Genomic DNA, 16,109 nt, shown 5'->3' on the forward strand with positions numbered 1-16,109 from the left:
CTCTCTAGCAACCTTACCCACTAACTAGCAGAGAGAGAGGCAACGCTCACCCCCTGTACGCGGTAAAACCTATTCACCTCCCACTCCGCGCCAGAACATCCACCCACCCACCATATATCTGGGCCGTCTTGACAAGTCTTTCTCGCGTCCATTCCAAAGCAAACGCGGTTTTGACCCGTCGCAAACCCCGTCAAATACGCCAATTCACACCCAAAAAATATCGACTATACTTTCATCGCCGACGGGTATTGTTCGTCTTAAATTTTCCATCAAATCTCACTCCCAGCGCGTGAGGAAAACCCGGCCATCGCACCTTGTCTGTGCGCCCACCTGTCATCTTGTTACTTTGGTCATCCAACTTCCGAACAGACGACAACATACGCCTTCAAGATGTCTTACCGTATTGGTGAGTACATACTGCCTGAGATGAACTCGGATCATCTGGCCCTTTTCAAACTTTGTCCAATACCTGGACGGCTTTTTCACCTTCAAATTTCATAAGCGATGTGGTCAAGGTCGTTATCGATATGACATCAACACCACTCACTCCATCGAAAGAGCGAACACAAACACACAAACACGGCCAAACGGACAAGAGACAAAGACACCGCTTTCCCTCATTATTCCTCCTGCCCATATCTCCCCCTTATTTTCTCACCCATAGCCTCAATGAACATCCATCCCACTTGATCGATCACAACCGCTAACCCACCCTTCCAGAGGTCTCCAAGAACAACCGTGCCGGTTGCAAGGACTCGGTCTGCAAAGAGGAAGCAGTCAAGATCACCAAGGGCGAGCTCCGTCTCGGAGTATGGGTTGAGATCTATGATCATGGCGGCTGGCACTGGCGTCATTGGTAAGAAGAGAACTGAACTGGGCTTCGGTCACCAGTTGGCGGCCCTCGACCACCTTTTCGTTGGACTTCGTCATGGCTAATATGTGCTGTTTTATTTTTAGGGGTTGTGTCTCGGGACAGCAGATCGAGAATATGCGCGAGATGCTCGATAAGGACGGCTCTGGCGACTATCAGTGGGATATGCTTGACGGGTGGGAGGAGCTTGAGTGAGTTCTTCTTTCGGCATTAATCCATTCGGCGTTGACACCGATCAACTGACAGGATGCGCGTTCAGGGAGTTCCCCGTGCTGAGGGAGAAGGTTCAGCGGGTTATCACTCAGGGATACATTGACCCCGAGGACTTCAAGGGCGTGAGTATATCCAGTTACCAGGTCCCGGTTCAAGATGTGGTAGAATACCCTTTGCTGACTTTGCCTTTCCGCATCAAGGACCCCGAGATGAACATACTTGGCCAAAGAGGCATCCACGCCAAGACGAAGAAGGCTAAGGCGTCTGAGGACGGCGAGGAGGAGGTATGTTTATCCATCAATGCCCTAACTTTTTTACTTCCCGCTGACACATGATGCTTGCTTCCCAACAGGACGCCAAACCTGCTGCCAAAAAGCCCGCCGCTAAGCGTGGTCGCAAGAAGGCCGATGCCAACGAGGACGATGAGGCCGAGCCCCCTGCGAAGAAGGCCAAGAAGGCCGGAGGTAAGGCCGCGGCCGTTAAGAAGGAGGAAAGTGATGTCAAGGAGCAGGAAGAGGAGGAGGAGAAGCCTGTTGCTAAGGCCAAGGCCAAGCCTAGAGGCAAGAAGACAGCCGCCGCTGTCAAGAAGGAGGAAAGCGACGCCGAGGAGGCCGAAGAGGAGAAACCCGTCACGAAGGCTAAGGCAAAGGGCAAGAAGGCTGCTGCCGCCGTCAAGAAAGAGGAGAGCGATGCCGAGGAGGCCGAGGAGGAGAAACCCGTCACGAAGGCTAAGGCTAAGGCTAAGGGCAAGAAGGCTGCTGCCGCCGTCAAGAAAGAGGAGAGCGATGCCGAGGAGGCCGAGGAGGAGAAACCCGTCACGAAGGCTAAGGCTAAGGCTAAGGGCAAGAAGGCTGCTGCCGCCGTCAAGGAGGAAAGCGATGCCGAGGAGGCCGAGGAAGAGAAGCCCGCTACCAAGGCCAAGCCCAGAGGCAAGAAGGCCGCAGTGAAGAAGGAGGAGAGTGACGCCGAAGACGTCGCGGCTGTTGCTGAGGCCCCTGCCAAGGAGGAGGAGAATGACGAAGAAGAGGAGGCCAAGCCCGAACCTCCCGCCAAGAAGAAGGCCACCAGGGCTAGACCCCCGCGCGCAGCTCGCAAGGCCGCTATCAAGGAGGAGAGCAGCAGCGAGAAAGATGAAGATGAGGAAGAGGAGGAGGAGGGTGAGAAGGAGAAGGAAGTCCCGAAGAAGAAGGGCAAGGCTGCCGCTGCCGCCAAGGGCAAGGGCAAGAAGACCAAGAAGGCTCCTTCACCTGAACCTGAGTCTGAACCGGAGTATGCTCAGAAGACCGAGGAGGACAATGATGATGACAAGGATGTCAAGGGAGAGTCTGATGCGGAGGAGGTGGTGGAGGAGAAGCCTGCTCCGAAGGCAAAGAGGGGAGGCCGCAAGGCTGCTGCTGAGAAGCCGGCTGCTAAGAAGCGCGGTAAGAAGGCGTGAAAGGGTTGAAGAGCAGGAACGAAGGGGTTGATGTTATCTTTTCGGTGGTGAGCAGAAGCCGCCCTACTATCTATGCGAGGCTATGTTATGCGATGCGATGTGGTGCGCCGCGGCGCGGTGCCAAATGCCAGTTGTGGGATTGCATGAGGGCTCATAGCAATCTTCAAAATTGTTCAAGTCATAGAAGGGGTCTAATTTGGTATGTCAAAACTCGGCGCATTGAAAGGAGCGAGTTGTACTGAAAGTAGCGATAATCGTCATTCTACTTACAAATGGGTTAGTTACGCCTTCCCTCAACACCATCCATCCGTCTTGACGGATTCATTTAGAGATAATTTTTAGTATGAATTGTAGCGCTACTAGCTCGTCATTAATCTCGTTTCTATACATAATAAATTATTCAGTAGAGTTAGAGTTACTTCAAGAGCTTCGATGGATAGTCCATTCTGTACACATCGCTCGTCTCAAGCTCCATCTCCTTTCTGTCAGCGAGATGACGAAACATGACCAAAACAGGCCTTGAAAATCAGACAATTGCATGGCTGCGGCAAAGCACTTACCTGACTTGACTAAACCCTGAAACAGCACCTAGTGAGTGGTGGTGTCGGTATTGATGGTGTGGTGTGGTGTGGTGGTTTTGTATTTTGTTTGCGCTAGACTCTTGAATGAGACTATTCGAGCTAAGTTCGGAGCGGTTGCGTGATCTAACTTTAATAGAGGATGTGCGCAGTTGCGCGGTTCGTCTTCGAATAGACAGTCAGTCTGTTGACCGGCTGGAAAGTTGGTGGATGTCTTATGATAGCAATTACCGTCTTTGTGTGAGTGGAAGGATCATCACCAAATGGTTCGATACTTGTTGTGTATGAGAAATGTGTATGTAGTCCATGATGGTACGAAGGTTAAACTTGTCCTGTCTCCAGTTTTCAGAATACGAGGCTTTCTATCTATCTAGTTCCTTTCTTTAGTCTGTTTCATTCTTGATGCTACATACATATGGCAGGTATGGGCCCTAACACAGACGTGGTATGATAGTATATGTCAGCGCCGAGAATACGTAGGTACGTACGTTCCGTCACTGAACATGTGAAGAGTACATAATATTCAAGAGGGGGACGAGCATATAGAACATGGAAGATAGTCAAAAGTGGGAGGAGACGTATAGAACATGGGAGGATATAGTCGGCTATCACCTCTATAGTTGTTCTATCGTATTTGGCTGTTGCTCGGCGAGCTTTCTACAACGTGCGTGGAAGCAGAAGAAGAAGGAACATATCGAGGAGGTTGGCGTATTGTTTGCCTCCCTGATCAGATCGGAAACGGTCCGTTCTTATAAAACTTGATATCTCGGGAGTTCCTTTCGGTCGAGATATCCGAATCTGGTTGTTAGTTATGTACGGTGAATTCATCCGAACGCAAGGGAATGAGCAGAAAGAACGAGCGCAGGAACAATACCTCTACCGAGATGCACGATTGGGTCAATGGCACGAATGATAGCCATTTACTTGCAGGTCCAGGTTTAGTGTACCTACCGGTTAACGTTTTTGCCACTCTCAAGGGGTATTGCGTCTAAAAATGGCAGACGAGCAACCAAGACACGAGGCATGGCATGTGTCGGTTATGCTCATCATGCTTGTCAATAATATGCCGGCACACTTGATAGAAATCGTAGATCATCTCGAGTTCGAATCGAGTTCCTGATCATCTTTGCTACCGGCCTGTTTGAAGTGTCTTCCACCCCTGATCATCGACTATGAAGTAATGGGGCATTCTTACCGTACTTACACACAATACATAATTTTTCGTTGATGCCCAATCCAGCCAAAGCGATGATCCGGTGCTTGGAAGTTTGAAACCATCGAGACACTGACAGACCAGATAGATGCAAGCGGCTATCCTTAATTCTTTATCGATAGTAGGAGGCTCCGAAAGCCGTGCATCGAAAATTCTGCCTTGTGCTACAACGTTGATTGCCTGACCGAAATCTTATTGTATGAGGCTCTGGGAAGTAGTCGTTATGTTCTGTGTTTGTGTAGTAGCCGGTAGGCAGTCAGGCTCAACCGGTGGGTTTGTGGTTCCAAAGCACCGCTTTTCATATGATGCCATGTTTATGACTGGGAGATATTCTACGGGCAAGTGTAGTGTAACTGGCTCCGTGTTCCCTGGGAGTCATCCTCGCACCACGCTGGCGGTCAAGCAAGACGTTGATTCTTTTGTAAGGAAGAGCGACTGCGATGGTGATATCAGGAGGTGTGAATGTGATACCTTGGAACCTTTGCTTTCATTCGGATGACTGCATGTTTCTGGCTGTGATTCTGGCCAGCCCTATAACACAGTACCGTATACCCACTTGGACTATTCTATGTGTATTGCTCCCTTGGTCGAACAGCAGTCGGTCGATGAAATATAGATGATGCTAAAGTTCTTGTCCCGAAAAGCAAGTCTTGGGATTTCTTGTGATTTCTTGTGGTTTCTCGATGTCTCACTGGTCGGACTATTTTATCGTTCGAAGCTTCAAGCTGCATGATTGCGTCACAGGGTCACCCACAAACCCCGCTGGCACCGCTGAGTGCTGGCGACGCTGCCGCCGGCTGTTGAGATTTTCCGCTTCTTCAACTCCGTCTGGACCTCAGCCCGGATGTGCCCAAGACGATAACGGCGACGCCGACGGCATTGTTTTTTTCGCTTTCGCATCCCGAGAATTTGGTTCAGTGAAGACGGGATCAAAGCGCAAGGAGATGGGACGACTTCATCCGAACGGGTTCATTCTGAGATTTTGGTCCGATGTCGTGAGAATCCCGATCGGATGATTGGTAGATCATGGTTCGTGTGACGGGGGAGTCAAGGGAGGCCCGTGTAAACATGTGTACGAGGTGGTGAGCGGATGCGATGACGAAGATCACAAGCAAAGAGAAGATTTGACCTGTTTGATTTTCACGACTGTGAGTGGAAAGCAATGGACATGGTGGGGCAGGCTAAAACACATGGAGAGGGGACGGGAACGAATAAGGGAGGGGCAGTGGAGGGGAGCATGCCGTCGTAGGGACAAGCGGAAGGGCCGAGAAGGAGGGGCAGAACTGAAGCCGTCGTCTCATGAGCTTCAGCCCAGCCAGTAAGAGGCATTCATAGCCTGAAGCCCAGCGCGACTATTTGCTGACTAGATTTCTGAAATCCCGCGCTCTGTTTCCGTTGACGGAACCCCAAGACAGAGGAGCTATCACTATGCCGTGGAGTCGGCTGTCGACGGCCGCGGCCTGCCCGCCCGTGACGCCGTGGGTTCAAACCTCTTCAGAGCCTGTCGCGGCACAGCCCTCCTGCAGGACGACGTAAAGACGGAACTTGTGCTGTTGGGCGTTGCGGCTGGGCATGCAGTTATGCACTAAGAAGCAGCTAGTAAAGTGGCTGGTTATGATAGTTTTACCCGCTGCCAGTGGAAACAATTGTCGACTTTCCACTTCTCGAGCTTGACACATCCAAAGCCATTGTAAGGCGACGGCATCGCCAGCTCCGGGTCTCTACCCTTTTCGGTAAATGATGGTGACTGCCGGGTGGCTTTGCTGGTGGGAAGATTCTAGACTTTGAGGTTGACGGGACGAACCCAACGGCGCAAAACCATCGGCTATCGTGAGTTCCTGAGTAACGTAACCCGAGTGTAATCAAGTGCAATGTAATGTACCCCAAACCCGTCAACTCAATCCACAAACTTCAGTCTCACACTGACTAGTTCACTTGGTCTTCACTTCACCAACACCAAGCCCAGATAAACATACGACGCGGCATCACTTCTTTCATTGACATACGTGGTTGAATTTAAGCTTGTTGCGATGAAACTAGATATTGTCCCTGTTGTTGTTTCTAGGGGACCAGCCCCCTCAGATCTCATACAGCCCGGTACGTACCGTAATGACACTCCATTACACTATGTCGGGCCAGGGGTTGGTAAGTTTGGATGGAACTTGGGATGGCGCCTCGGCCTCACGGCAAGCGCTGAGCAGACGACACTAGGGCGCAAGGATGCAGCCTGTTGTATGGGATGGAGACCAAACTGCGCTTGAGCAGGCTCCAAGAAAAGGCACTGAATGGTTCCCCCCAGCACCTTCCCAGTTATGGTGGGATGATGACGTTGGTTTCGAGCCCAATTACACTCCCGGGCAATTGGCTGGACGTCCAATGTCTGGGCGGTTCCCAACCTCAACATGCTCAACCAGGGCAGTCATTATGGGAAAAAGAACATCAACATGGCCAGAAACTGGTCACAAACCGGGCCGGACCCTGAAACTTCGTCAGACCCAACTTTGCTTCGGTAATGTACTATCACGTATCATGCTACGCCCGGGTGTTTGTTCCACTGAGGAGGGAACGAGTTGGAGTGTGTGCCAGTCAGTTGCAGTCACTCCTCCCCGGTGTTGCTGCGCAATTCCAGAGTGGGTTTCGGGAGCCTTCTTCTCCATGCCCCTCCCGTCACTGCCTCCTTCCTTAAATGTGTTTGTCTACTTCTCCTCTCTCCGTATCCCGTTATCTCCAGTTTTTGTCCTTCAGACTGCAAGTTCATAAGCATCAAGAGGTCCTCGTTCTGCAGTCCTCTCAGCAGGTCATCAGAGTCTTCTCGTAGGTTCCCGTCAAGAACATAGGTACCCAGATCGGTCCTAACCGCAGCCCAACCACACGGATTCCAGGCCGACAGTCATCCATCACATCATCAGCTGAAGAAGGAACTTGGTAGCTTGCCAAGATCACGGTCACACGCCCACTCTCTTCCACTCGCCCACCCTGTCTGTCTAGTCCACTTCCTAGTCTCAGACCAACCCCGCCCTCACTCCCACCCTCTCTGTCCACGAGTTCCTTCTCCCGGCTTCCCCTCTTACTTAAACGTCAGGCTCTGCCACACTTCGCAGCCTAGAAGAAGGCTGGCTTGAGAAATTTTCATAACCCAGTCATCACCCCGCTGGCCTGAGATTCCAGACTTCACCTGGTCACACATCCTCTCTCGGTCCTTCACCGGCTGTTCATACCACCACCCAACTACAACACCAACAACCACAACAACCAACATCATACACTAGCGACCATGGCCAGCAGAAGCCGGGTCGAGTTCGACGACTACTACAGGGAGTCACCCCGCCGCGCTCCTAGCCGCGCTCCTAGCCGTGCTGCTAGCCGTGGCCCTCCTGTCCGCTACGCGGATGAGGATATCGATATTCACATCCATGAGCGTGACCGTACTCCCGCCTTCCTGCGTGACGACAGGCGCTCCGAAGCAGGCCAGCTGGTGCTGAGGCAGAGGGAGGTCGAGACTGTTGAGCGTCCCCGGCGAAGGTCACCCAGCCCTGTGCATATGCACGAGCGCATCGTCCACAGAGCTAGGAGTGTCAGCCCTGAACCCCGGAGACGCACTGAGGAGTCGGACATTCACATCCATACCGTCGACCGTGTCCGCGAGTCCAGCCGCCCTCCTGCTGACAGGATTCGCGCAAGCACCCGTATTGTCGAACGTCAGAGGAGCCCGTCTCCTCCCCGCATGGAGAGGCTTGAGATTCGGGAAACTCAGCGGGAACGCCAGCGACCTCGCTCCCCTTCGCCTGACCGGAACATCCGTGAGCACATTCGCATTGTTGAGAGAGAGAAGGAGCGTGAGCCCAGCCCGCCGCCTCAGCCTCAGCAGCCTCAGGTCATCAAGGGACCTGTCATTGAGAGAGAAGTCATCACTCACTACCGCGATATCGACCATGGTACGTTACTTCTCCAACCCATACTGCAGAATTCAAGCTTGCAGAACACTAACACATACAAGGCATGATCTCCGTGCGCCCACCATCTCGGCCTGCCTCCCCAGTTCGCCGCAAGCAGCCGCAACTTTCCGAGACCGAGATCGACATCTACACCTCTCGCAAGGACACCGAAATTGACATCCACAGGCACGCCTCTAAGAGCCGTGGCCGCTCTCAGGAGCGCCGCTCGCCCAGACACGCTTATGATGACGATCTCATGATCCACGCCGATGCCGGTCGCCTCCATGTCGACGTCGAGCGTCGCCGCAGCGTTTCCCGCAGTGGCGGCCGTCGTGCCCATTCGGAGGCTCCTCCCCACATTGACTTTGACGATGAGGCTAGGTACATCACGTCCAAGATCGACTCGAGGGGCCAGATGGGCGAGGCGTACAACGGTATCACCAAGGACTGGACCATCATTGATGTTCCTCCCGGAACCGAGCGCGTGCGGTTGGATGGTGCCGGTGGTGCCTCTGCCGAGGTCACATGGCAGAAGTACAGCGGAGTTAGGCGCTCCCAGTTCATCCCTGAGCGTGATGAGAGGAGTGTCGTTTCCGCGTCCTCTGCGTCTGACCGTGACTATGACCGTGAGCGCGACCGTGACGCCCGCGATAGCCGACTCAGCATTCAGATCTACAACGAGCGGGGCGGTGATGACCGGGAGAGGGTGACCGAAAGGATTACCGACAAGCGCATCAGCATCCACGGCTCGCAGAACCCCCGTCGTAGCGAGATGTGGACCGAGATCACCAAGGATCTCGTCACTCGTGAGGCTATTGAGGAGCTTGGTTATGACTACGAGGAAACTGAGTACTTCTTCTATATCATGCAGTACCTGCGCTATGTAAGTTGCCTTCCAGTTGAACTCATACTTTCTGGGCCAGTCACTAACCCAGTAAACAGGAGGATGTTCTTCGCTGCGTTCAGCTTTCCGACAAGATTCGCCAGGCTCGCAAGGACCGCATTCGCGAGATTCAGTGGGAGCGCGAGTACTCTCGCGATGACTACGATTTCCGCGATCACCACCACAACAACCAGAGCCACAGCCGCCATCGCTCGCGCGATGATCGCTGGGACGACGATCGCGAGCGTATCGTCGAGCACGAGGTCATCTATGACAGGCACAGCACGGTTGGGGGCAGGTACCGCTAAACTCTCACCTTTGATGCGGATTACGACTCGACTATAGACTTGGCACGTTATGTACGGGAAGGTAATACCAAGCGCGTTGGATGAAACGGTACTGCTTTTCATTCTATTACCATCTTATTCTGCTTATACACTATTTTTCCCTTGGTTTGGTTTTGGATGGTTCTTTTTGGTTAATCATGTTACCCCTCACGTCATGTCACGATGTATGTCATGTTTGGTTGTTATTTTGGATGGTAGATCTTATGACTTATGACGAAAAAGAAAAACATTACGCATGAAGATGATGAACAATTCATGCATGCGATGAATGTCAATGAGTCCCGCATTCAGAATGTTGGTTATACGTACGTTTCATAGCGGAAGGAGCGGGAGCAGGAGGGTGTAGTGGGTGGTGTTGTTCTTAGACCAACAAAGCATATACCTGAAGGTAGCACGCACGAATCTTTACGACGTTAATGATCAATTTGTGCCCATATCTTTGTGGACTGTCAGTGGCTTCCACGACTCTCCTAGTATTTCGTTTCATTTTCTGTTCCAGGCTAGTCATATTTGTACGAGCTGCCGTTCAGAACCTCGCACGTAGGTAATCATTTGTAACCTTGTCGTCGTTCGTGATACAGTATGACAGGCTGTACCCCGAGAGTCGATCAAGTAAACAAAGGGGGAAAGGGGGTGGCGAGTTATTTTCAGAACTTGGCCGTACCACCCTGGAGGTGTCAGTTGGCTGTAGAACCCTTCAGTTGGTTGAGATGACTGGTACTCGCTGTTCCGCGGACATGGAACCATGACATGAGCATGCTGCTACTAGGACTTTAGGCTGAGGCAGAAAGAAAACAAGAAGAAACCGTTTTGAAACCACATCGATGGAAAGAAGACTGCCATATTTTCCGGCTACGCAGTCCGGTACCGCACGCCGAAATAATGATTTGTCAAAAGATGTAAGGAAGGGGTAAAGTATTTATGTATGCATGTGTATCTATAACCGTAAGCCGTTAACCGATCTAGATAGACGGGTACGTTTCTCCCCGCTGTAGACCCAGCTTAGCCCTCTCTCTTGTGCTTCAGTCTTCAATCTTCAGTCTCATTCAGAGACAGTTTCGAGAAAAAATACGCTTCATTTGCGTCCAACATCCGCGTCCACTCCCGCCTTTGGTCCTCGACGTTGTCCATCAAACCCAACGGGCAATCCTCCTCACCGAAAAAGGCTTGCAACCAACCGCTGTACCACTCACGTATCCAAGTCCAAGTCAAAGTCAAAGTCCCAGATATGGAAGGTAATGGGTATGTCTCATCTTGAGCTTCCTAAGCAGACAACACCGACGACGACGATGGTCCATTTGCCAAGATGTGCTTGACGATGTCATCTAGACTGCCGCCAGTCTGACCGGCACCGGCGCCCAAAGCAGTCCACTTCCATTCATTGTGAACGCGCTTGCCGTCTTCCATGAAGTCTCCGGTGACGCGCAGCTCTGGCTCTGTTGCTGCTGCGTCGTCAACCCCATCACCTCCAGCATCGCCGCGGGTGTGGTTCGAGACAAAAGCAAACCGGACACCGAAAGTCTCGGTATCGTCGTCGACTAGACCGAGGTCATCTGGGTGGATGATCCAGGTTGTAGTATTAGTAGCAGAAGGAGTTGGGATTTCGCCGTTGTTGCCCTTATTCCCGCTGTTACGCATCTCCTGAACAAGAGGGTAATAATACATGGTCAGCGCGCGGGGCACCGCATTACTGAGATAGCGGACCAGCTCCTTGATATTCTCGTAGACCGAGTCGGTCTGGTTAGGCGGGAACGAGCTGGTGAGGTGGTTAGACTGCGGATGGAGGAGGTAGATGGAGAATCGGGTGCCGAAAACGGGGGATGGCTTGGCCAGGATGCGCAAGCGCGAGGCGGGCGTGATGGTCAAGTCGAATTGGACTTCGGAAGGGTGGAGGAGGGTGTTCATGAGCGCCTCGGAGGGCGGAGCGGTGGGGGAGCCCTTGTTGATGCTTTCGGTCATGCTGAAGGAGGATTGGATCCCTGCGGAGCGGAGAGCGGCGCAGAAGGCGGCTAGGAAGGTGGTGCAGTCTTCCAGTGTCTTTTCGTGTCTGTAGTAGGTGATGATGGGGAGGAGAAGGTTGTAGGGCGGCGGCGGACCCCTCACGGCGTTGGGCGCGGTCCGCTCAGAGCGCTTGAGCTGATTTTGCCTGTGAGCATTGCTCAGAAGGAGGTGGAGGGTGATCGAGGCCGTCTCGGCGTCGAGATTACCGGGTAGAGGTGCCCTGGAGGGATCTTGATCTTCCAAGCCCACCAGCTCGAAGGAGATGGACCGGTTTGGATCAAGAGCGCAGGTTACAGCCGACTGTTCTAGGCGGACATGGTGACCGTGCAGTGTGCGACCTTCCCGGTTGATTTCGTGCCATAGCTCTTGCGCAAATATGGTATTCCGTGCCTCTTTAACGCGATCGTCCAACGGAGCATGGTCGGGTAGGGGCCGAGGAAGAGGTGATCTTCCGATGACCTCCCCGTTGTGCAGAAGGGTGACCTGGAGACGTTCAGATCTGGAACCCATTCTCCCGTATTCCAGGCGGACCGAACCATCCTCAGCCCTTTTCAGAGGCGCAACGCTGTTGTTCTTGAACATGGGCGCAGCATTGGAGAAGCCAAACTTGACGGCCATGTCGTGCGGTTCTTGGGGTAGGCGGGCGGTTGACCAGCCCTTTTGGCTAACGGTCAAGACTTCCTGCCAGTATTTTGTCTCGGAGTTGATCTCTTGGCGAAGCCTGTTCGCAGCGGCAAGAGCAGTATCAGCTGCCTCGTTGAGGGCGACCAGTCGCTTGCCGATGGTGATCAGCTTGTTGTCGGCCACTCTACTCTGGGTCAGAGGAGTCGGCGCGTCGAGCTGGGTGGCGCCGATGGATCCGATCGGAACTTGACTTCGTAGCCATGGCGAAATAGAGACGGCGGCTTGAGTGGGGATTTCTTTGGAGAGAAGGAGCGAGATAAAGTCGAGGAAATTCGAGGACATCTGGATGGCCTGGCCGAGGTTCATGACGATGTTGTGGCGAGCAGCAATGATATCGGGTTTCTTGGAGTCGTCGTCGGCCTCCTGATCGGTAACCATTTCGACATCTTCGTGAATCCCATTGCGCTCGGCAATGACGTTCCTGCGCACTTCCTCTTCGTTGAGAGCTCGAAAACCGCCGGGCTCTGCGTTGACGCGTCGGATGAAGTCGGCGATTGTTTGGGGCCCTCTACTGTTTGGCGGCCGTGGCCGTAGGTTGAGAGGAGAATCCATTGTCCGTATAATGACTTCAAATATGCTGAATAAGTGTGGCCTGGCAAAGTATCGTTTCTGTCGTGGTTGTTTGCGTTGTAAGAAGCCATGCAGCTTGGTCAAGGCGACAGAGCTTCGCGGTTGGAAGCCGAGTGCCAGTGGAAGCTGCCTGCCGAATCACGGCGGGGACGCACAGACCACAGTATCCGTGCCGTTCCCGTTCAGTTGACCCCCACAGCAGGCTTTGGCTTCCGGGTCCTGTCAGAAAGCACGGCTAAGTAGATTGATTCAACGATAAAAATGGGTAAACCTCTATATTGTATGTATATCTAGGAAGAGTGTTGTGGAACCAGAATTGGGGGCTCCTAGAATATTAAGAGGGTTTGTAACCATTTAGGGAGGTTAGGAAGCTAATCCTCTTTCAAAACCCTCTCCTTACTAGCTGGATTTAACCCTCTAAATTAATATACCTCTCCAATTAAAGTCTTATAAAAACGAAACTGCCTAAGAAAAGAAACTATCCACATAACTATCCTAGGATTAATTTCCTTGTTAATTTCATCCAACTCAATATACTATATTACGTTCTCCCTATTCCTTAATTCCTTATCCTTCACTAAATCTATTCCTAATAGCCTTATAAACTCCTTATATTTCTCTATATCTAATACGTTCGTTAACCTATCTACAAGCATTTTTATAGTCTATAGGTACTTAATTTTAATTCTCTTAGTAAAACCTCCTATTTTACCTAATATTTATAAATATTTATATATTTAAACTTAATTACCAATTTAATAGCCTTTATAATTAACGCTCTAATTATCTATTAATTATTATAATTAAGCGTAGAGATAGGATTAACTAGCCTTATAATAAGATTTATAATTAGCCTCATCATAAAGATAACTTCCTTTACTATATTAATTATTACGAAAAATTCTATTTTTATTGTAGAAGTAATTATAGTAACCTATTTAGTAGCGCCCTAATAGATTAAATCGCTAAACGATTTAATGGTAAAACTTTATAAGCTCTTTCTATTTATAAAGTTATCGGCAAATAACGAATTTAAAATCATATGAAGAATATTATTTCTTTTAAAATAGAGCGCTATATTAATGGTTGCGTAGAAGTAATAAAGTACTTTATTTATAATTTTATAATAATTTAAATTAGGGTTATAATTATATTTAGAAAAATAGTTTGTAATAAAGGCAATGTTTAATCGAATAATAACGGCGGTATAAAATACTAATCCTATTTTAATTTAATAGAAATAAATTAAATAAGGGGAGGCTCTACTATAAGAAGCCAAAATTAGCTTGAGGCAAACTTGCCTCTCGCCCGACTTAATATAAATTAAGTCGAAGCAAGCTCGTATAACTATTATAACCCGATCCTATCTAAATTAAAGTAGGCTCGCCTATCTTTAATCGAGCAAATTAGGGACGATTTACAGCTACTATATATATTAGCTCAATTCGACTTATATAGGAATTAAGTTGGGATCTTATTCGGATTATTAATAAATTAATTACTATTATTATATTAAAGTCCAGTTTAATTATAACGCTTCGGGCTTTTTATAAATAATACCCAATTAATAGGCTTAAACTCATTAATTATACTATACAATTTTTATTTTTATTTTTATATATAAATCGCTAACCTACTATAAAATAGCCCGGCCTCGTACCTATATTACTAACTAATTATACCTTTAACATTTTATCGAATCTACCTTTAATTATATTCGATTTATCTAATTACGCGGTCTAACGCAACTTATGTTATATATTTAACTATTTATACGCGAATTTAAACGCGAAATAGTATTGAACAATATTAAATAATAATAAACGATAGTTTTAAACCCTAATAGGATTTTTATCTATTATTACTAATAATTAATTAAATATAATAATTAAAATAAAAATAATGAAATAATTTCGAAACGCTATATTACCCGCTTTTCCCCGATTTTAGTCTCTCGACTTCTATATCCCTAAAAGTTTATTTAAGATTATAATTAAATATATATAAAAATATAATGTACAATCGGTCGAATAGGTACCCCCGGTAAATAAATTTTTTAATTAAATTGAAAATTAAAATAAGTTTTTTGATAAATCCAAAAATAAATTAAAGTCCGAAGATTAAACTGGCTATAATTACGATAAATTATAAATTACGTTAAGTTACCCTACCGATTACCTTTTATAAATATTCGAATTTATTTAAATTAAAAACGAGCCCGAATTCGAAAATTATTCTACTCGGAATAATAAAACTATTTCTAATTAAACCGAATTTATTAAACGCGAATCTAATAAAGCCGACCCCTATACGGAATTGAAATTTTATAAGGCCAAATATAAATATTCAAAATTTAAAACCCTTTCGAGGGAGAAGTAGGGATTTTCGTCCTCTATTAATATTAACTCCTTAAAATTTAAAGCCCGACCCGAATTAAAAAGGACTAATTCTAATTAATTTGCTATTAAATCTTAGAAGTTTAAAGCCCAGCCCGAGCTAGAAAGAGCTAATTTTAATTAATCCGCTATTAAATTTTAAAAATTTAAAGCCCGACCTAAAGTAGAGAGGGTTAATTCTAGTTAATCCAAAATTAAATTCCTGAAATCTAAAATCCTATTCTAAGAAATTAAATTATAAAGTTCAGAAGATATAAATCCGCTATTACGTAATATAGAGTTTAACCTATTTTTATTAATAAACATTTAATAAAATATAGAAAATTCTATTCAATCGTTATTTTAATTTAATATTAAAATGTAATATATACCCGAATTACTATGAAGCACCTATACCTTCTTACTATTTTAAAATCTATTAATTAAGAAACGAGAATAATATAAATAAGCCTCTACCTTAATTTTATATATAGGGAATAATATTATAAATATATTGAATATATTTACTTTAAGTAAATTTAATTTACATAAAAGTAATAACGTTCTTATCGTTTTATTACTAAATTAGACTTTCGGAAATTAATTTATATTCATTTTATAAATAAGTCGGCTCTAAAATAAATCGCGCTACTTAAATCCTATATTAATTTCCAATATAATTTAATAAATTAAATATAGAAGAAGTTGCAAACTTATAGTTAGTAATTTAGAATTAAAAATATTTAATTCTAATTAAAAGTTTTAGTTTTATAGGAAGTAAAGGTAATCAAAAAGAAGAAAGAATTCCTTTATAACTTGATACTTTAACCGAATTAAGTAATTTATTTCGTTACTAACCCCTGATAGTAGAATTAATTTGGAACTCTAATAATAATTTTTTTAGCCGATTATAAGGAAATAACGATATTTTATTTACAAATATAATTAAAAATTAAAATTACCTTTTTTTTTCAATTTGGAAATATTAAAATTTAACCTCCGTA

At 47.4% G+C, this 16,109-nt stretch overlaps 3 protein-coding genes across 3 annotated transcripts; 2 read left to right on the forward strand and 1 right to left on the reverse strand.

Moving 5' to 3' along the window:
* Positions 1–390: 390 nt before the first annotated feature.
* Positions 391–2,519, forward strand: B0H65DRAFT_544587 (uncharacterized protein; the record flags this gene model as incomplete). Its single annotated transcript, XM_062829305.1, has 5 exons — positions 391–406; positions 721–856; positions 958–1,062; positions 1,131–1,368; positions 1,437–2,519. 5 exons carry the CDS (start codon positions 391–393, stop codon positions 2,517–2,519), a joined length of 1,578 nt encoding a protein of 525 aa, XP_062686706.1.
* A 5,065-nt stretch (positions 2,520–7,584) lies between these two features.
* Positions 7,585–9,436, forward strand: B0H65DRAFT_505251 (uncharacterized protein; the record flags this gene model as incomplete). The annotated part of the gene is made up of 3 exons (XM_062827977.1): positions 7,585–8,245; positions 8,308–9,128; positions 9,188–9,436. The coding sequence occupies 3 exons, from the start codon at positions 7,585–7,587 to the stop codon at positions 9,434–9,436; spliced, it is 1,731 nt and encodes a 576-aa protein (XP_062686707.1).
* Positions 9,437–10,305: 869 nt separating this feature from the next.
* On the reverse strand, positions 10,306–12,867 carry B0H65DRAFT_44122 (subunit 17 of mediator complex-domain-containing protein). The gene has a single exon (XM_062825510.1). The coding sequence runs from the start codon at positions 12,710–12,712 to the stop codon at positions 10,739–10,741; it is 1,974 nt and encodes a 657-aa protein (XP_062686708.1). The 5' UTR covers positions 12,713–12,867; the 3' UTR covers positions 10,306–10,738.
* Positions 12,868–16,109: the final 3,242 nt, after the last annotated feature.

Source organism: Neurospora tetraspora (assembly GCF_033439725.1).
Source record: "Neurospora tetraspora strain CBS 560.94 chromosome Unknown B0H65scaffold_1, whole genome shotgun sequence".
In the NCBI taxonomy this organism is placed as follows: domain Eukaryota; kingdom Fungi; phylum Ascomycota; class Sordariomycetes; order Sordariales; family Sordariaceae; genus Neurospora; species Neurospora tetraspora.

Coding starts and splice junctions, on each gene's coding strand:
- B0H65DRAFT_44122 (XM_062825510.1), bottom strand. CDS start 12,712: ATGGATTCTCCTCTCAACCTACGGCCACGGCCGCCAAACAGTAGAGGG.